Genomic DNA, 21,850 nt, shown 5'->3' on the forward strand with positions numbered 1-21,850 from the left:
GCGCTGCAAACATGACTAAATGTGAATGTAGAGTTAATGGATTTTGACAAGAGCTATGAGTCATGCCGATGCAGTACACAAGTCTACTTGTTATGTACAAGGTCATAACTCTTGTCAAAATCCATTACCTATACATAAAAACACACATTACCAGTTACAATTCATGTGATATACTGAAGGTATGGGCGGCCAACTTACAGGTTCATCAGAATCGCGCGCATGTCAAAAAAATTAGTGCGGTGTGGTCACCGGCGAGTCCGGCGATCCTACCTTGTGGTTCTAGGGTTAAAGGATTCGGTCTGGGTACTCGGTTGTCAGCAGTTTTTTTTTAATGCGTTTGTTCGATTACCAATATAAGCGGATAAGTTAGTTTTATAAACAAATCTTTTTGGAGGTCAAATAATGTATGTAATAAACTCATGTAATGAATATTTGGGATACAAAAAAACGGCAATACGACTGCATAACGGATACTAATATTTTTATTTTTAATAGGATTCCCCATTCAACACAACGTGCTTATTCTCAAGATTATCAAAATGACCAATTCACCCTATCACATTTCTGTAAACATATTTCAGAGAGTGTGAGAGCCAATAACAAATTTAAACATTAAACAAATCAGGAATTGATGAATTTAAAACAGTATTAGCTTTATTTTTTAATCAATTTTAAAAGCGAATATGGTTCGCGGTTTAGTTACTCGAAAAGATTCTAGATTCTTTACAGTTCTGTCCATCACTAGGTTAACATTTATCTAAATGCGACTTACGGTACGGCCCTGATAAACAAACTAACTTCCATCTCTTTTTCGCCTTGTTAGCCTTTCAGTTTTGTGACTGTGCAATCCGTTTTCGTGTCTGGTTTTTATCTACAGGCATAGGAAAAACATCCATCTTGATAAAAAATTATAGGTTTCACTTCAAATCACAGGAATTCTTATGTAAAATTCGAAAAACTGACGACATAACAACAGAAATGATATAAGCGGCCATAACAGTTTTGGTTCGAATGAAGTGCTCCTATTGGCTGGCGTGCGTGTACCTATGTTTGATACTAAGTTTGTATCAATAGTTTGTATTTGTTAGCAAACAAATTTTTTTAGTTAAAATAACTCTGGACTAAACTAAATTGAATCTCAAACTGTTTCTCTGGCTAATAGGCTGTCACGAAATGAAAATATTGCCATCAAAATGTCAATTTCTAAAAATTGTGGACATAGCTATTTTTGATACTATACCCCTGATATCTCTATCTATCTATATAAGGATTTTTACAGCTGTCGCCGCCTTCCTTCTTTCAGCCAACGTCTCCAGTCCTTTCTGTTCGGCCATTCTCCATCTCTAAGGTCTCGTTTTTTCATGGCCTAGTCCACTTCATCCCTCCATGAGCTTCGGGGTCTACCTCTTGTCCTCCTTCCTATTGAGCTCCAATCCGAAATCTTTGCTATCCACCTTGTATGATCTGTTCTTCTCACACCCCTGATATATAATAATATATTTTTATTATATATATATATATATATATATATATATATATATATATTATATATATATATATATATTATATATATATATATATATATATATATATATATATATATATACAGGGTGAGTCACGCTCAACGGGACGGAGCCTACCGGGGAAACGGCTAAAGATATTACAAATTTCTTTTGCAGGAATACGTAGGTTAGTACCGGCTACAAATTAAAATTTGTGAGATATGTAGAGGGTGTCCCAATTTGGCGTAATGATATAAACTTATACTTTTTTAAATGGAACAACATATATTTCACTTTAATTTTGAATTCTACTGAACAAAATAATGTTACTTTATTCAACATTCCCTATACCTATTTTTGACCGGTTTCGATTTATTTGGGTTTTTCTGAAAATGTACTATTCGCGAAATTAATTAATTACACAATATCGCATGAATTTTAATTAACGCCTTTTTGTCAGTTAATTGTCAAGTGTCCATGCTTTACATCAGAATAATTACCATTTGAAACTAATCTACAGAGTGTTCGCAATCTGAAGTGTCAATGCTGTACCATATTTTGTATAATTACTTTCTTAACTTAAATAGGACACCCTGTATTTTACTTTAATTTTGAATTCTAATTAAAAAAATAATATTACTTTATTAAACAATCCCTATACCTATCTTTGAGAATTTTCGATTTATTTGCGTTTTTTTGAAAATGCACTATGTATTCTTGAAATTAATTAATTTTTATCACTTTATTACATAAAGTTCTACTCTAACTTAAACAAAAACCCTGTATTTGAATGTTGTAACAATTATTATAATCAAACTATTATAAAATTTTATAATTATATCTAGTATCTTCAAATCTATTTGCATTATGTTACCTGGAACATTAAATGTCATTAATTACATAGCTCGTTATTATAAAGAATGCCATGAAAAAACAAAAGGTAGGTACCTAGCTGTCAAACTAATTGTCAAACTATTAACTGTATTGCTTTCAATTAAATAGAAATGGCAGATTATTCAATTGAAGACCGAGTAAATATGATTTTAATACTGGGTGAATGTGATCAAAACAGTTTGTTAGCATCAAGAGTCTATGCTGAGAGATTTCTCTTAAAACGTCATCCTCGTGAAGAAGTATTTGACAGAGTCTTAACAAGGTTTCGTGAAACTGGCAGTATTGTTTATACTAAACGAAAATTAATAAATCCGATAACTGAAGATGAAAATACCGAATTAGAAGTTATTCAATCAGTTATTGAAAATCCAAATACAAGTATAAGGACGATGGCCAGGGAGATTGAAGTAAGCCAAACTAGTATATGCAGAATTCTTAAAAAATATCAATATCACCCATACCATATTCAAATGCATCAGCATTTGTATGGAACTGATTTTGAACGTAGGTTAGAATTTTGTTTATGGTTTCTAGACAAAACGGGAGCAGATCAACATTTTTTTAAAAAAATTTTGTTCACTGATGAATCTACTTTCCATAATATTGGACTCGTGAACCGACATAACTTTCACTATTATAATACGGAAAATCAACATGAATATAGATGTACTGATCGACAAAACCGATGGTCCCTTAATGTACATGGTGGAATAATAGGAGAACATGTGATAGGACCGTATTTTTTTAATGGCCATTTAAATGGACAAAAGTTTTTAAGATTTCTACGAAGAGACTTTTGGATACTTTTGCAAAATATCCCTTTAAATATTAGAAGAACAATGTTTCTGCAGCTAGACGGTGCTCCAGCACATTACACGCGTAACGTTAGAGAATATTTAGACAGAAAATTTCCCGGAAAGTGGATAGGTAGGGGTGGTGCTGTCAATTGGCCCCCTAGATCACCTGGGTTAACATCAATGGACTTTTTTTTTTGGGATATACACTTCTCCAAGAAATTAACGCACCACTTTGAAATATTAAAATATTTTATTAGCGTTAATAAAAATTTCCATTGTAATGTTATATTTTGCAAGCCCTTTGTATATGCTATTCGTACACTATATATTTATTGACTGTGTTTTATCGCTATAGTTTTTTTTGCAACAAAACAAAAAGAAGCAAAAAATGTACTAATTCTATAAATACACTAATTTCCAAGTGTTCACGAATTTTATTCGGCTACTGTTTAATTGTTGATTATTGTTAATTGTGTTTATTATGGAGCGTCAATCACGTAATTTAACCCGAGATGAATGTGCCCAAGCAGTGATAATGTCGAAAGAAGGTTAGAGTTACCGGAGAATTGGTAGTCGGTTTAATGTGTCCCACACATCCGTCCCACGGGTGTTAGAAATATTCCTCGAAACAGGGGATCATACTCGCAGACAAGGGCAAGGACTAAACCGGTTAACTACCCCTATTCAAGATCGATTTTTAAGAATTTCTGCTCTTCGACAACGTTTTGTAACACATCTAAGTCTACAAATTCAGCTTCGAGACGTGCATGCTATACAAATTAGTACTGAAACTGTTCGCCAGCGACTTGGGGAATACAACTTAGCACCTAGGATTGCCGCCCGAGGTTCTCTATTAACTGCAGAGCATCGAAGGGGGAGACTACATTTTGCCAGAGAACTCGTTAAATGGTTAGAGGCTGACTGGAATCGAGTGCTATTTACTGATGAATCTCGATTTTGTTTGTACAATAACAACAGACGTGTTCGTGTGTTGCGACGACCCAACGAACGATATGCTCAGTGTAACTTCTCACACCACATTTTTTGGTGGAAGATCCGTTATTGTGTGGGGTGGCATTTCTTTGACCGCACGTACGGACCTAGTGGTCATACAAAATGGAACTGTTACAGCTGAGAGGTACATATTGGAGATCCTGGAGCAACATGTAGTACCATTCACTCCTTATATCGGTGAAAATTTCTTACTAATGCAAGATCATGCCAGACCTCACGCTGCACAGATCGTCAGAAATTATCTAGAAGAGGTAGAAATTAACTCTATGGAGTGGCCAGCACATAGTCCGGATTTAAATCCGATTGAAAATCTCTGGGATATCCTTGGTAAGCGATTAAGAGCGACACCGGTCCAACCAAACAAGTTACAGGAAGTGGGAGAGAGGCTGATCCAGATTTGTAGAGAACTAGACCAAAATGAAATACGGCAATTAATTTTAAGTATGGGCCAACGATGTGAGGCTGTTATACGTACTAGAGGTAGAAACACTCGTTATTAAGACTTTTTTCATATTTTAGTTTACTTTTCTTATCATTATTTTTTTAGAATTTTCCGTTTTATTTTTTTTTTCACCTGTACTTCAACATTTTCTGATGATTAGGCAAATTGTTATAATTACTAATAAAATGTAGAATAAATCTGGTAAAGTTTTATTTTTTATTCTTTGCCTGTTTACAAATAAAATTAATTTATTGAAGTGGTGCGTTAATTTCTTGGAGAAGTGTATTAAAAGTTTGGTTTATCAAACTCCACCTACAACCGCTGAAGACATGAAAACGCGTATTCGTAATGCGTCTGCAACAGTTACTCCAGAAATGCTAAGAAGAGTAAAACAAAATTTTGAACACAGAGTGAGGTTATGTATTGAAGAAAATGGACACCATTTTGAACATTTAATGTAAATTAATTTTTTTCTAGTATGTTTTGTTTAACTTTATGTAATAAAGTGTAATTAATTAATTTCAAGAATAGTGCATTTTCAAAAAAACCCAAATGAATCGAAAATTATAAAGGATAGGTATAGGGATTGTTTAATAAAGTAATATTATTTTTTTGATTAGAATTCAAAATTAAAGTAAAATACAGGGTGTCCCATTTAAGTTAAGAAAGTAATTACACAAACTATTATACAGCATTGACACTTCGTATTGCGAACACTCTGTAGATTAATTTCAATTGGTAATTATTCTGATGTAAAGCATGGACACTTGAAAATTAATTGACAAAAAGGCGTTAATTATAATTGATGCGATATTGTGTAATTAATTAATTTCGCGAATAGTACATTTTCAGAAAAACCCAAATAAATCGAAACCGGTCAAAAATAGGTATAGGGAATATAGAATAAAGTAACATCATTTTGTTCAGTAGAATTCAAAATTAAAGTGAAATATAGGTTATTCCATTTAAAAAAGTATAAGTTTATATCATTACGCCAAATTGGGACACCCTGTATATATCTCACAAATTTTAATTTGTAGCCGGTACTGACCTACGTATTCCTACAAAAGGAATTTTTAATATCTTTAGCCATTTCCCCGGTAGGCTCCGTCCCGTTGAGCGTGACTCACCCTGTATATGTATATATATTTTATTTTTAATGTTATTTTCCCATTTTATAGTACTCGGTCCTAGAATTATAGAAATAACTGCTGGGTTTATAGGTTTAAAATTTAATTATACATATATGTGTGTATATGGGTATATACACACACTTAACAACACAACTTAAGGATTCTATAAGCAAATGTGCCGTTATTTAAATCAAGCTATAACGGAATAAAGTAGATGAACTGGAAGCTTTTATTGCAGACAAGAAAATTGATGTTCTTTTTATAACGGAACATTGGCTGAAGGAAGAGGAAATTCAAGCAGTCCACTTACGGGGATTTAAACTGGTAGCTTTTTTGGTCAGATTGGATTCAGTTGAAGGAAGAACATGTACTTTTGTTAGGGAGAATCTGAATTTTAATGTGTTTAATTGTAATGTGAATTTTAACAGAGAAGAGTGTACTGCATACTGTATGATTGTTTTAAAGAAGGTCGGTCAATAAGTCCTGGCTCTAACTAGCAAAACAATATTTTTTGCAAAAATTATTCTTTATTCATCAAAATATCAATCAATCATTCCAATGCTTTTCTAATTTTTTGATACCCCCTTGTAAAACGATAAATCTTTGCCTTCAAAATATGCTTCAGTTTCGGCGATTACTGTCTCATCGGAGCGATATCTCTCGCCACGGAGCATTTTTTAGATCGAAAAAAGGTGGTAATCGCTGGGGGCCAGGTCTCGACTACACGGTGGGTGCGGAAGCATTTTAAAGCCCAATTTGTGCATTTTTACCATCGATTTCATCGACCTGTGATACGGTGCATTGTCTTGGTGAAATAAAACTTTTTTTCTTGGACTAATGAGGCCTTTTTGTACGATTTTGGTCTTCAAACGCTACAATAAATCAATATAGTAAGTGCTGTTGATTGTTCTTCCATATTTCAAATAATCAATGAAAATAATTATTCCTTGCGGGTCCCAAAATACAGAGGCCATAACCTTTCCAGCGGTGTGTTGCGTCTTTGGTCACTTTGGACGGCTTTCTCCGAGTGCTGCCCACCCAAATGACTGCTGATTTGATGTCAAAAAACAACTTTGAGATATATTTAAATATCACTAAGCAAATAGCAGTAAACGATGGGTACAACGAACAAACAATAAATGAAATTTTAAATCAAAAATTATATAAGAAAGTCCTGAAATTAGTATTTATACCACCAGAGAAAAAACCTAGTACCTTCTGCTCGATTACATATACAGGCAAGATATCAACAAAAATAGTCAAACATATAAAAAAGAAAGGAATAACACCACCTTTTAGAACAAACAACAACTTAGGCAAATATATTAAAAACAACAAGAACCAAAAGAAAAACCACTTACACAGTGGTGTATACAAACTTAAATGTGGCGATTACCTAACAACTTACATTGGTCAAACTGGTAAAACTTTTAACAAACGTATAGCATAACATACATAAAAGGACTTTCAATAATATAAAAGCAGATTCTACGTACGCAATTCACCTTCTATACCATAATCACTCTTTTAATGACGAATTTTAAATTCTCCACATCTAAAATAAAGCCTTAAGCTATCTTTATTAGAATCTATGGAAATTAACAAATTAAAAAATACAGACATAATTCTGAATAACCAAGTCTAAACACATACGACAAATAGATCACTTGAGAAAGGCACTCTGCCGAAACAACTGTAGTGATAAGATAATATAATAAATTTAGTAGGTTGTGAAAACAGTTTTCAGTTTTCTATTATTATATAAAATGAATTTCCATCAAGTAACGGTCGAGTCCATTACTTACTTATATTGTATATTACATAGTCATTTCATAAGCTTCAATTTAACTTAGCCGTTTTGTGTTCAGGAATTAGAAAAATATAAGTTTTACTCCAAGAGTATTGAGCTCATAAAAGCATATCTGAAAGATAGAATGCAGGTTCTGAGGGTTGGTGGAGTGTTTTCGGCAGAGAATGTGTTAAATATTGGAGTACCGGTTTCAATACTGGGCCTTATTTTATTTTTGCTTTATATAAAGGATTTTACAAACATGGAATATAAGGCTAAGTATACACTCTTTGCAGATGACACTGTGGTGTCCTTTGAAGCTGATAATATTGACGATGTGCTGGAGGATTCTATGGTGGCACAGCACAGGCCTGAGCGATGGTTTGCTGCAAACAGGTTGGTTCTGAACAACAATAAAACTTAAGTGATTTTCACAATGAGAGATGTGGGTAATATGAATGATGGAGGCGGCTAAATTGGGTTTTTATGAGTTCTTTTGGACCCAAAATGACAGTGGGGCCCACATACTAATAACTTGTACAAAAAACTAAATAAAAGTCTCTTTATTTTGAGAAGCCTTTCAAAATGCGTCTCATTGGAGACAACTAAAAGCCATGTATGAAGAACGACAACTAATTTAGCGATCAGTTAGTCTTCGACCATAGTCTTCGACCGTGGCTTTGTGCAGTTGTATTGTTTTGTTATCACGGTAGGTTTACTCAATTGCGTTCGTTTGTTATTGTTATTGTTTTGGAATGTTGTGGATACGACTAAACTGGTCGTAAGTTTATACCAGATTTATTTAATCATACTTTTGCTTTTTGTTTACTATCACCGACCCAGTTAAATATTGCAAATTTAACCTTCGACCATGACCTACATTTGCGAGAACTGCTTTACAGAATTCTCCGAAACCGACAAATATAATAAATTACGTGCAGTGCCCAAAGCCCTCTTGGACCAAAAATTTTCCCATCTAAGATTCTTTTGTACATTGTGTGACTCGTCAAGCTTATATTTAAATGAAAAAATTACCAATTTATCAAAAAATCAAATACCTTTAGAGAACTTTGAAGCCGTAATTCAAGTAACTAAAAACGAACTGACATTTTGCCTGTTTTCATTGAGAAATACGATTTATTAACCAAAAATGAGGGCAAAACGAACTATCTTACAAAAAAAATTGACGAGATCCATAAAATAAATAACCTGCTAAATCCTGACAATGTTTTAAAATCTATAAGGCAGATGGAACAAGATATTTTCGTATATATATATATATATATCGTCAGTTTTTTCAGCTGTGTTCCGATGACACTATCAAGAATCAAATCCAAGACTCAATTCAACTGAGATTAAAATGGGGATAGAAAGGCTCTCTTCAAACATCAGTGAAATATCTGATCGAATGGGTAATCTTACCAACAAATTATCTACTATACAAATAAAAAAGAAGTATTGAAGAAAAATACCCAAACTGAAGTCCCTCGACATTTCGAATCAACAGCTAGAAAAAGCCAAAAATTACAGAAGATAAATGCCATTATGTAGGTAGTACCAACTTAACTCCAATATACACCCCTATACAAGTTGTTCACTTTATTAAAGAGAAGCTGGGTATCAAGGAATATATTAGATGGTATGCCCTCCTTCAAGATGCCGACACATTGACTTATTATTTACTAAGGAAATTTGGCCACCTGGTGTAAACATTAAATGGTCTATAGAATCTTCATATTTCGAATCAACGCCTTCATCTGAGTCAAATATGAGTCCGAAGAATATCAGAAGCCCCGTTAGCTTGGAAAATCCAATTACCATTTTAAGCAACAACAAAAGTGAAGTGGAAACACACAAAAATAGTCACAGACAAACAGGCCATCAAAATTTGCAAATCTAAGAATGCTTTCCATTCTCATATTAACTTCATTAAGAAGGATACTTTGGAACCATCGATAAAGCAGATAAAGCAAGTGTTCAGTTGCTATCAACAAGTCCTCGTAGACACTTTGTCTCAGGACCAGCAACCTCATGTAGAGTCGTACGTTGCCATGTTATCAATTCCACTGGTAACTTTAACATCTTAACATTATAAGATCGAATAATGTAATCTAAATTTAAACTACATAATAACATTTAACGGGTTTTTACCTAAATATTTAGTGGCTCAAAACATGTACACCTAGAAACACTGATGATGGAATACAGATTTCGAAAACGTTTTGCGATACAGCCGATTGGGTATTTTAATTATATACCTTTTATAAAGGATTTTAAATAAATTTTTTCTTTATATAAGTCACGAAGATCAGCACGGTTACTAGGCACAGGCAGAATATGATACCAGCTTATTGGCGTTTGAAAAGGTATCACTACGGACCAGGGTATTGGGCAATAAAATGTTTTAATGTTCTTCCTGAGAACATCAGAAACTTGCCAGAAAATGAATTTGAAAATGAAATTAAAAAAATATTGATAAAAAATTCTTTTTTAAACAATTCATGAATATCTACAACATAATTTTAATTATGTTTTGTACATATTTGATGTGTGTAAGATTTTTATATTATAAAAAACTTACACACATCAAATGTATCTTACTGTATATCATAAAAGTCGATATAGATCCTATCTTTTTGCGTTTATCATTGATGATACAAATTCATTAAGTTTCTCCCTGATGAAGGACATAACCAATGTCCGAAAGCTTGGAATAAAAATTTACAAGAGTACACGTTTCATTTTTTATTGCTGCAAACCCAATATTTAATGTTTACTTCCTTACGTTGTCAGCAAATACTTCTGGTTCATTATATATATATATATATATATATATATATATATATATATATGATAAAAAAAAAATAGAAATTTCATTTATACAAGAAACGAACTTTAAAAAACGAAAGGAGTAGGTGAAGAATACAAGACATATAAAGAAAGGCAAAACTAAAAATCTAGTTGATATCATTCATGATACAGAAACGAAAGAACGTGATAGGAAAACGATAGGAACGAGTGCTAAGAACAACATACATACGGCCCTCAAATCGAACAGAATATGAATCAAGGGTGAATATGAAAGAAAAACTTTCTGTGTTCCATTAGGACGCATATTTTAATGCATATAAGGGTCAATCCAAAAGAACATTGAAGCGATACATGGAGAACTAGATATGTATAGAATTTCATAGATATCACACTGGAATTACGATAGTGTCATGCTATGCGGCATATGTGGTAACTGTCTCCCTCTAACTGTTAATATTGAGTCAATTAGTCACATAGATATTTCATTTAACTCATATTTAAAATAAATAATTATTCCATTCCCATTTATTGCTCTTTATTCACTATTTAAACTTTTTGTATTTATTTGATTAATAATAAGTAAACACAAAAAACTCGACACGTTTACAGCTATGCTTTTATGTTTCATTAAAATTATAAAACTGATGCTTGACCATCGATTTGAATGTTTAAACTGACATACTTACCAGCGAGTGAAAAATGGAAACCTTTGTTTTCGTTCGGAATTAGGACTATTTTGTGTGGCATTTTCGGAAGAGTGCAGCAGAAACAGCAAATCGGTTATCAGCGTGAGGCTACGCGTAACCACCGGAACCATCACAATTAGCATTATCCGCAGGAATAATAGAAATAGTTTTCTATAAGTCGACCGCTGTTTTGTCTGAATTACAAGCGAGGGTTGTTTCTCTCAAGTCGGATACACTCGGGCTACAATACTAAAGAACATTTTAAAGAAATTTATTATAGTTAGCAGTGTTGGCAACACCAGTGTACTCATTTAGGTTCTTTATTTTGTGGCTTTCACAATCTTTTGTTTCCCTATGCATTTTACGCATCTCGGCTATCTTATAGAATAATTTTGTGTATGTTCTTACTCTTGACATCGTTTGCAATGCGTAATTAATTTCGGTTTTCTAAAAGATTCTCTTTCACTTTCGTGAGTAAAATTTGAGTAACTTAACATATTTTTAACCTGAAGAACTATATCGCCAGAATCCTAAACGTAAACAATTTGACAAAATAAATAAAGATTATACTCAAAAATTAATCTATTAAAAGATACTAAAATTTGTCTAAAATGTCAATTTAATTGGACAAAGAGTGAACACAAGTAAAGTATATAAATCTGAAGAACTAAATCTGTAGATATAGTTAGAAAAGTCGAATTCAAAAATTAACAGCAAAAATAGGAAAAAGATAAAAATTAATAGCAGTCTGACAGTAATCAAAATTTACATTATTCTAGATCAAATTTTACATTAGAATCAAATTGCTAAATCTTTATTCGATCATGATACATAGCAAATTTACAGTACAATTTAAACAATGATTTTCCATCTACCCTACTTTTGGTAAACGACCTAATTAAGTGTGATTGTATACTGATAACTAAAAATTTAATTTATCATTTCACAAAAATATTAAAAATAGAAAACTCACTGTCTGAAAAATATAGATAATAAAAACAGAAATTCATTTAGTAACTTTTCAATAAATTTTTAAAGTCCCTCGTAACGCGAAGGGAATTTAATTAATAAGTCCTTAGAAATGAGCCTTAAACTCGTGAAAGTCAGTTGTGAATTTCCTGCTGTCCATCACGATATTTAGATCAAAATAGCGATAGAATCTACAATAGGTCAAATGAAAAAATTCGAACAAGATGCACTGTGAATCAAATTTTTCATCAGAGAATTTAGCCAGATATACAGGTAAAAATATGAAATCTCGGGCTTCTACGTTGTAGCGTCATTTAAAAGTGCAACGTGGAAATAGTTCTTGACGTTTGTGCGGCAAAAATGTTTATAAAAAGAAGATCAGGTCTCACTCATGGGCACTATGTGTATGTACATACACATAGTGCCCATGCGTGAGACCTGTTTTTACATCTTTAAAAATGACCCTAATATTGAATGTTAGTTAAACACAATGAAAATTAAAAATTTACCTGGGCCATTATTATATCATTATGTAGTTTTTCGGTTCTTACAATCTACATACAAATTTTAGCGTTGTATACAAAAAAACAATAGTGCTCAAAAGATAAAGAAATTATGGAATGTGCCTCTTCAAAATCACTAGCACTGCACTACACTACACTGGGTACATTAGCAGAAAAATAAAAATAAAAAGATATGTTTCCTTTTTCATATTGACCATCAAACGGAAATATTCAGCTTAGTTATTTAATATGCTGTGGCAGGATTTATAAAAAAAGGTAAAAACTTACTGCGACTTTTGGGCTTGTTCAGCTACACCCACTGCAATTAAAGATAACCGTTCTCCACCAAATTAATCTTTACTTGTGGTTTACTTCGTATTATTTCGTTGACTGTATACTCTCACTAACACTACTGCCCAAAGAAAATTTTGATCTTTAATCAATGCTCCAATCCCCTTTTACCGGCTAAAAAAACCGGTAACGGCGGTACGTCGTTGAATTCAACATGATTCTTCAAGATCTCGTCCAGGAATGTTCTCAATTCTCACATAGATAATTTTTCGCCAGTAAAAATTATATTATTATAAAGCCCGCCAAGAAACTCAACGTTGAATCCTTTGATCAGCGTTATTTCTTCGATTCTCATGCCAATCTTGATGCAAAACTCCGATATTAGATATGTAAATATATATATATATATATATATATATATATATATATATATATATATATATATATATATATATATTATATAAAAGTATATAATTTCAAAAAATGATTTGACATTTTAGGTGAACCTGATAGTGTAGCCTTTGGCTCAATCATTGAAGGCGTTTTTGAAGGAAAGCTCATGTTGCCGAGTAAGGGTGCATTTTACGTAGAAAAAGCCCACCATTATTTTCCACATATTACACATCCAAACAGAACATTCCATAGTGTTATATACCATGAAGACCACGTTGAGGATCCTTATGCTAATAAACGCGAAGGTGAGTGTAATGACAGTAATTTATTTGCTTTATGAATGTTAAAAAGTGCACCAGCAATAAGTATATATTTATTTATATTAATATACATTTTTTTTGTGATGTGCTTTTTTCCTTTCGGGATTTTTTTCAAGTTGTTTCATATACTGCTTGCTAGATGTGCTTATTAAACGTTATCAGGATCGATTTTTTTTGGATAATTTAATTGGCGTTAAAGAGTTTCGGAAACTCATTTATTTATCTTTCGATTTTCAGTTATTCCGATTTTTTAACAATTCTTTCATTTATTTTTCTCGTTTTTCTTTTTTCCTCCCTATATCTATGATCTGATCTTTTTTGTTTTATTGCTTCTTTTATTTTCAATATATATCAGTTTATCCAACAATAGTTTTATATTTTTCCAATTCTTTCTTATTCCACCTACCTATTTTGCTGCGCTACACATTGTATTTCCTTATTTTTCCATGTTTTTCTTCTTTTCTTCCATGTTATAATTATTATAACTTTATTAAATTCTATGAGCTTCTACTCTCTATTATTTCTGTTATTTTTCTGTTTATCTCTACTATCATTAGTAAGTACTGTGTTCATGGTTCGGCGATATTCTCAGTTTTTGTAGTTTTTATCAATTATTTCGTTGCCTATAAATACACAATCTAATAAATTATACTCTTCGCATTACATTCTTATGACAGAAGAAATCCTGTTCGTTGTCTTTTCACATATGTCTTGCTTCAGCGTTTTCCCCAGGTCTTCTTTGATCTGCCTCTCCTACTCCTTCTAGGAAATTGCAAATCAGCAACGCTTCGTATTTGGTGATAAGCTTCTCGACGTTGAACATGCCCGAATCATTTGTTGTTCCTCTTTCTTTTTAACTGTCCAATATGCAGTTTCATATATCATAGCTGGTCTTATGGCAGTTTTATAAAATTTTCCCTTCAGTTTCATTGGAATCTTTCTGTTACACACCACACACCATTCACTTCCTTTCATCTTTTCAATTCATCTACCTCACCTTAATTCTACTGCACACATCTCCATCTATTTCTTGATTACGCTTTATTACCGATCCTAGTATTACTTTTCAAAATCATTTCACCACCCAAAATTATTATTTTATTTGTAGTAACTCCATATTTAAATGAACATTCCCAATACTAGTTAACATTTACAGTATCACCTCCGGTGATAATACGGTATTTTTTTTCAGTTTCAAATTCATCCATTCATATGTTAATTAATAATGTACTTCTAGGTCATTCTGCTGGCTGTGGAATTAACGACGATGTGATCGAGTGGATGAACAAAATCCAATCCTCAGGCGAAGACCTGTCCCTTTCCCCCTCTACTGTTGGTTTCAAAAAAGCTGTCAAACATAAAAAACATTTAAAAAGTAAAAAAGACAAGGAGGACTCGAATCCTCTGCCAAATTACGAAGACGTTGTGAACAAATATTCGAAAGAAGCCAATGAACAAAGCAACAGTAGACACAGGAGAGCCACAAGAAGAGACGAAAACAAAAATACCTGTTCGCTTTACATACAGACGGATCCTCTTATTTGGAGGCATATCAGAGAAGGATTTCCCGAGGTTAGTAAATTACAATGGATACTTTTTTTTATAATCTTGATCTTCTATATAGCAATTATATCGAACTGAAATCATTGATATGATTCCAGTGAAGCGTATTAGTAGGCTCCAATATTATTCCTGTTTGTTTAGTATTTAGATAAATATTTAAGTTATGTATAATAGAACTCTATATGTTGCAATAAGTAATTTATCAGTCCAGTTCTTAAAATACCTTTTTTTTTAATATTTATGATCAACTAATATATTCTATTAAACCAAAAAATGCGATTTTTGCAATAAAATTTTCGAAATTCCGCTGTTTGCATTCAAAGATAAAGAATAAATTATATGTTACGTATACTTTTTATTATCCAGATTTAACCATACCGCTCTCACTCCCTCTTAGGCGAAAATTCACTCATCCCAGATACCTACCGTATGAAAGAGATTAAGCTCTGGTAGGGCTCTTTGCGTGTTATCGAGCCCTAGGTAACTTGTATGATGGAGTATCTCCAAAAAATGCTCGTACACATCTGGACGTCGAGAGTAGTACAGCTTTCTGCATGATCTTATGGAGATGTTCATTCAGACTCAACTTTTTTATGTTTTCTAGGAGGTTCTTCGGAATGACTCCAGTAGTAGAAAGAATAATAGGTATCGTCTGAGCACTTTTCATCCTCCATTGTCTCATTAGTTGTATTTCCAGATCTCTGTACTTGGTGATCTTTTCGTTGTATTTAACACGTAGATTATTGTGGTTAGGTATCGCCACATCGATTTATTTTGTTTGTCTCATTAGTTTATTAACTAGTACGATCTGGTCTATTGTGTGCTACTGTTTAATCTGTGAGCACAGGGCGGTCCCAATATAGCGTGCAGTTCTCATATTCAAGCATACTATCTGGGACGTATTGATAATATGGCAGATGGTTTGCTTGGAGAAGTCCCAGTTTTATAGCTACTTCTTGGTGAAGGATTTGCCCTACTGTATCATGCCGTTCCTTGTATTCAGTTGCAGCTAATGCCTGGCAGCCCCCAGTAAGATGTTGGATGGTTTCTTGGGCTTGACATCCATATCGGCATTTATCGTTTTGGACTTGAGGGTCTTTGATGATATATTTAAGGTATTTTTTTGTTGGTATAACCTGATCCTGAATGGCAAGCAATAAACCTTCTGAACATCTTTCCTGATGTCAGCCAATAGTTCGACGCTAAATTGTCGACATAGTTTTGACTGACTTCATTGGGATGTCGAACGTGCAGAGGTTTACCCATCCAGGTGCACATTTTTTCGTCTTTGGTAAGATGTTTTATGCGCATTTCTGGTTTCTTCTGTTTGATGGGTGTTGTGTCATCTACTGCACAAATCTCGTGATGTAGAGTAGAGAGCCTTCATCTGAAAATAAGTTCTTAAATTAGTAATCTGTTTTTCTAATTCCTTACTTATATCCATAAGTCCCGTTCCTCCTAAATACCTCGGTAATGTCGATTTTTCTACTACACTTCGAGGATGGTGCTTTTGTCCCTTTTTGAGGTGTGTTCGTACTTTTCGAAGATGATCTTCTATATCCGTTTTTGTCCACTTAACAATACCAAATGAGTAGCTAAGCGCGGAACGTGTAGCTGTTTAGTTTCGTAAACAAATTTTTACTTTTAAGGTGTGAACGAAGCAGCTGTATAAACTCAGTAGTTATGTCAGTTTTCATTTGCTTATGGTCAATCCTTCATGCTTGCTTTATTCCAAAGTATTTATACATATCATTTTCAACCATGTCCTCGATGTTCTGGCCATTTTACATATCGAATGCACAGGTCTGAACCTTTCCTTTGATTATATTTAAAATACGGCACTTGTCAATACCGAAGTGCATACATATTAGAGAATTTTTCTACTATTTTCAGCATCTGATCCAGGTGTCATCTCAACGAATCTCCTTGAAATAGGCTACGGTTGATTGCAATATTTTCAGTTTCGATATTGTTTTCACCAGGTATTTGGAGGTGAATTTTTGTCTTCCAATCTGGCATTATATGTTTTAAAAAGGTCACTATGTTATCATCGACTTTATATATTTTTACTATATCTATTACCAGGCTATTATTCCAGATTTAGCCATACGGCTGACACTCCCTCTAAAAGGAAAATTCACTCATCCCAGTACCTACGGTATCCTTATTTCCTTAAATACTAATTACAGTGGAGTGGGGTGGTCACTGTCGTATGTCATGTCAAATACAGAAATACAAATAATTTAAATCTAATATATCACAAAAACTATTATCGAATCGAATAGATTATTGTATCGAATCGATTAATCGAATAAAATAGAATACAATAAAATAAAATACAATTAAGTTGAAACGGTGATCGAATTGAATCAATCATATTAAATATCGAATATATCGAATCGAATGGAATAGAAATAAAAATAGAATAGAATAAAATGAATCAGAATAAAATAAATTAAAGTAAAATAAAAATCATTAAGGACCCACTAGTTGATAATTTACTTAATGATCATGGAGCTCGGAATCCAAGGTCCGGCAGGGGAGGACAATCAGATTTAGACCACAGAGCTCCTCAGGTCGTCATCAAGGTAAATACCTGTCAAACAAATAAGAATAAAGTTTGATAAAATGAGAGCCAGATATCGAGCACAGTTTTATTAATTAAATCTTGCCCAAGTACTTTCGCTTCCTAGACCATCTTCAGGGGCATCTGAAATAAGCCTAGAAACGTTTTTTTAAATGAAGAAATTGATTAACTTCTATAAAAACTCGAAGTCAATGGATGATAAAAGTTTTTTTTGTGATTAACGTTTTAGATTTACTTCGTCAATTTTGGGCTATCCAACAATCGCAGAATGTCATAAACATAAAATTGCACATAACACTACACTAAACAAGGACAAACAGTTTAAAATTATTTAAAAAATAATCGAAGCTACATTCTGGTCCGCAACAGGAGAGAGAATGGCTCCCGGCTCCCGGTATTAACGGAAATGTTAAGGTGACATGTGACATATCAGAGCTTGGATGGGTAGTCACAATCATGTAGATGTGATCTGTACATTTTAGAATTCTATGTAACTAAGCATTGACCAAAGGTCCAACTGACACTACTATAGGAAATCAACTGATGAAATATGACATAGAATATTGCGTAATCCAGATCTCACACTTAAACCTGTCTATAATAATTAGGGTGTTAGTTTGAGAGCACCTAAAGTGGACGTAAAGTATGAATGCAAGGAATAGACTAAACAATCTATTAGACAGTGGGTGGTTGACTACAATAAAAGGGTCTACCAGGCACTATCAATACTGTAGAAAAGAAGAAATCTGACTATGAAATTAAAATACTAAAAATTAAAAAACCAAAATTGAAAGCAGTGTATAAATGGGGTATAATTCAAGTAGTTCAGTTAAACCCCCACTCAATGGGAGAACTATAAAATTAATATGTAAAAGCGTTACTCAAGACCAACTGACCAACAGTGGGATATGTTGAAATATACAACTGTGGAGAAGTTCTAAATTACGCAGAGGTATGGAGAGTGTAATTAACGCCAACTATAGATCAATTGAACCTGAGCAAGCTAGTTTTGTAATTTGTTGAAGAATAAAATAGTAATGTTGATCAAAGTATGAAATTAATACATTCTTAATGAGTATACTCAGTGCAGGAAGTCTAAACAGCCGAGCTGGGTCCACTACGAGGTGAAGCTGCAATAAAAATTTTAAAAATAGGTTTAAATTTAGTACAATTTAAATTAATTTGAGTATTAAGACAGTGAGAGTTTCCATTTGTTTCCTTTGTGATCTCCAAATCTTCAAATAAATCCAACTCCAAATAGTTTTTCTTTCTACTAATGTCATGTAAAATAGACGAACCAGTATTGATGTTAAAATTGTGTTTACTAGATAATAAGTGTTGACCAAAACTTGAAGACTTTGGTCTTTTCAAATGTTCTAAAATTCTAGTAGATAACTTTCTAATGGTTCTACCTACATAGGAGGCATCACAATCATCACAATTTAATTTATAAATACCACTTTTGTCAAGTGTGTTCATCGTATCTTTGGTGTTGATTAAAAAGGAACCTAAAGTGTTGTGTGACTTGAAGGAAATTTTGATGTTTTCAATTGTAGAAGTAAAAAGTTTAGATATTTTATTGGAAATGTTGCTAATATAAGTAAAGGAGAAATATCTGATGTTGTTTGAAGCATTAGGTTGAAGAAAACATTGTGATGAATATTCAAGCTTTTCTGCAATTTTGAGTTTAGCTCTATTTAGAAGCTTACGAATAATGTTGGGATCATAACCATTATTGAAAGCAATTTGCTTGAGAGTATTAAGTTCTAAATTAAAGTTATCATTATAAAGTGGAAATTTGAGTAAACTATGAATATAACTTTTGAAAGCAGCCATTTTATGTTGGGTTGGATGATTAGATGTTTCATGTATGACATGATCTGTTTGGGTAGGTTTTCTGTAAATATTGTACTCTAGAGAATCTTTATTACGAGATATAGTCATATCCAAGAAGTTCAACTTATTGTCAGATTCTGGTTCCAATATAAAAGAGATGTTAGGATGGAGGTTATTAAGATCATCCAGAATCTGTAAAGCGTCATCTTGGGTTCCCTGTATGAGAGCTATACAATCATCAACATATCTTGACCAAAAAACTATCTGTTGGTGAACAAATTTCTGTTCTAAGCTTTCTAAAAAAATATCAGCTAGAAAAGGTGATAATGGAGATCCCATTGCTAAACCTGTTGGTTGTTTATATCTTTTTTGATTAAATTGGAAGAAGTCCCGATCAAGACAGAATTTAAGCATAGTTAAGATAGCGTCTTTGTCTTTTGCCGGTATGTTGCAATTGTTTAGAAGGTTGTGTACTAAAGGTAATGTTTCATCTCTTGGTACAGAAGTAAACAAATTGGAAACATCAAAAGAAACTAAATAAAAACTCTCTTCAATTTTAATGTTATTTAAACGTTTTATTAGATCTAAAGAATTTGTAATGGAGAACTTAGGTTTAAAATTAGTGATAGACTGAATTGTGTTGTAAACAAACTCTGCCAATATAGAAACTGGAGTGTTACAAAAACTTACAACAGGCCTTATGGGACAATTGTGTTTATTGATTTTAGGAAGTCCATATAACCTAGGTGTTATAGGATTAGATACATTTAACTTTCTGTTGTTATATTTAGTAATAGTGTCATTAAACAATTTAACCATTGCTTTTGTTTTATTAATAAAGGTGTTAAGTGGATTTTTTTCCAAAACTACACAATTGTTATCTGAAAGGAAAGATTCTACTTTCTCTATGTAACACAATTTCCCTTATCAGCCTTGCTGAGTACTAAAGGATCTCTATCGATTTTTCGTTTAATTGATTTTAGCAAATCCTTTTGTTTTTTAATTTTCATAGAAATCACCATTCTTTTAAAAAACACAGTCACATCTACATCATTGTGACTGCCCATCCAAGCTGTCATATGTCACATGCCACCTTAATAATACCGTGAGCCGGGAGCCATTCTCTCTCCTGTTGCCGACCAGAATGTAGCTTCGACTATTTTTTAAATAATTTTAAACTGTCCTTGTTTAGTGTAGTGTTATGTGCAATTTTATGTTTAATTTTATGTTTATGACATTCTGCGATTGTTGGATAGCCCAAAATTGCCGAAGTAAGTCTAAAACGTTAATCACAAAAAAAAACGTTTATCATCCATTAACTTCGAGTTTTTATCGAAGTTAATCAATTTCTTCATTAAAAAAAAACGTTTCTTGGCTTATTTCAGATGCCCCTGAAGATGTTCTAGGAAGCGAAAGTACTTGGGCAAGATGTAATTAATAAAACTGTGTTCGATATCTGCCTTTCATTTTATCAAAGTTCATTTATTCGAGCATTCAACCTTATATCAAAATAAGAATAACTCTATAGCAATGAAAAGTGAATATGAAACGTAAGAAGTTTATACCAATCTGGCAAACTAGATAACACTGTGCCGGAAATGTGCAGAATAAATATTAACATACTGGGGCTTAGCGATATACAATGGCCTGAATCACTAAAATGTCACACTAGAAATGGAACAATTTATTATTCCGGTAACAACAACTCCATTAACAGACAAGGAGTTGGCATTATAGTTGATAAGAATTCTCAAAAAGCTGTTTGTAACTTTGTCCCCTACTCTGATCGAGTATTGATGCTGTCTCTCAACTCTCATTTAAAACGTAAAAGAAATATAATCCATATATATATGCACCCACTGCAGACAAGGATGAAGACACCATAGAGAACTTTTATGAACAAATTGGCAATGTCTTAAAGCGGACTAAAAGACATGATATAAATATTATATTGCGAGATTTAAACGCTAAAGTGGGACAAGGAGAAGTGGAGAATTGCGTGGAGCGATATGGACTGAGCGAGAGGAATGAAAGTGGTGACCGGCTGGTTGATTTCTATATTAATGAGGAACTCAACAGTAGAAGTTAAGCCACTTCAACACACTTTGACCTTTGACCTCTGACGTCACAAGCCTCGTACACCTTCGTCCCCACTGCTTGCTCCGGTGATGCCGCAAGTCCCGTCCACGCGAGCCCCGTCCACGCGAGCCCCGTCCACGCAAGCATCGCCCGCTGACGTCACAAGATGGCCGCCCTCTTCTTCTGTTCGTCTGTCAATTCTTGTTCTGTTCGTCTGTCAATTCTTGTTCTGTTCGTCTGT

At 33.1% G+C, this 21,850-nt stretch overlaps 1 protein-coding gene across 4 annotated transcripts in view; it reads left to right on the top strand.

The window, feature by feature from the left end:
- The window catches only part of kuz (zinc-dependent metalloprotease kuz), a 250,389-nt gene that overhangs the window by 139,423 nt on the left and 89,116 nt on the right, over positions 1–21,850 (top strand). For all 4 annotated transcript variants that reach the window (XM_072529798.1, XM_072529799.1, XM_072529801.1 and 1 more), the window contains exons 3-4: positions 13,332–13,529; positions 14,782–15,116. In XM_072529798.1, coding sequence (XP_072385899.1) covers positions 13,332–13,529; positions 14,782–15,116 — 533 coding nt within the window. The remainder of the gene's footprint in view (positions 1–13,331; positions 13,530–14,781; positions 15,117–21,850) is intronic.

Source organism: Diabrotica undecimpunctata, chromosome 4, assembly GCF_040954645.1.
Source record: "Diabrotica undecimpunctata isolate CICGRU chromosome 4, icDiaUnde3, whole genome shotgun sequence".
Taxonomy (NCBI): Eukaryota; Metazoa; Arthropoda; class Insecta; order Coleoptera; family Chrysomelidae; genus Diabrotica; species Diabrotica undecimpunctata.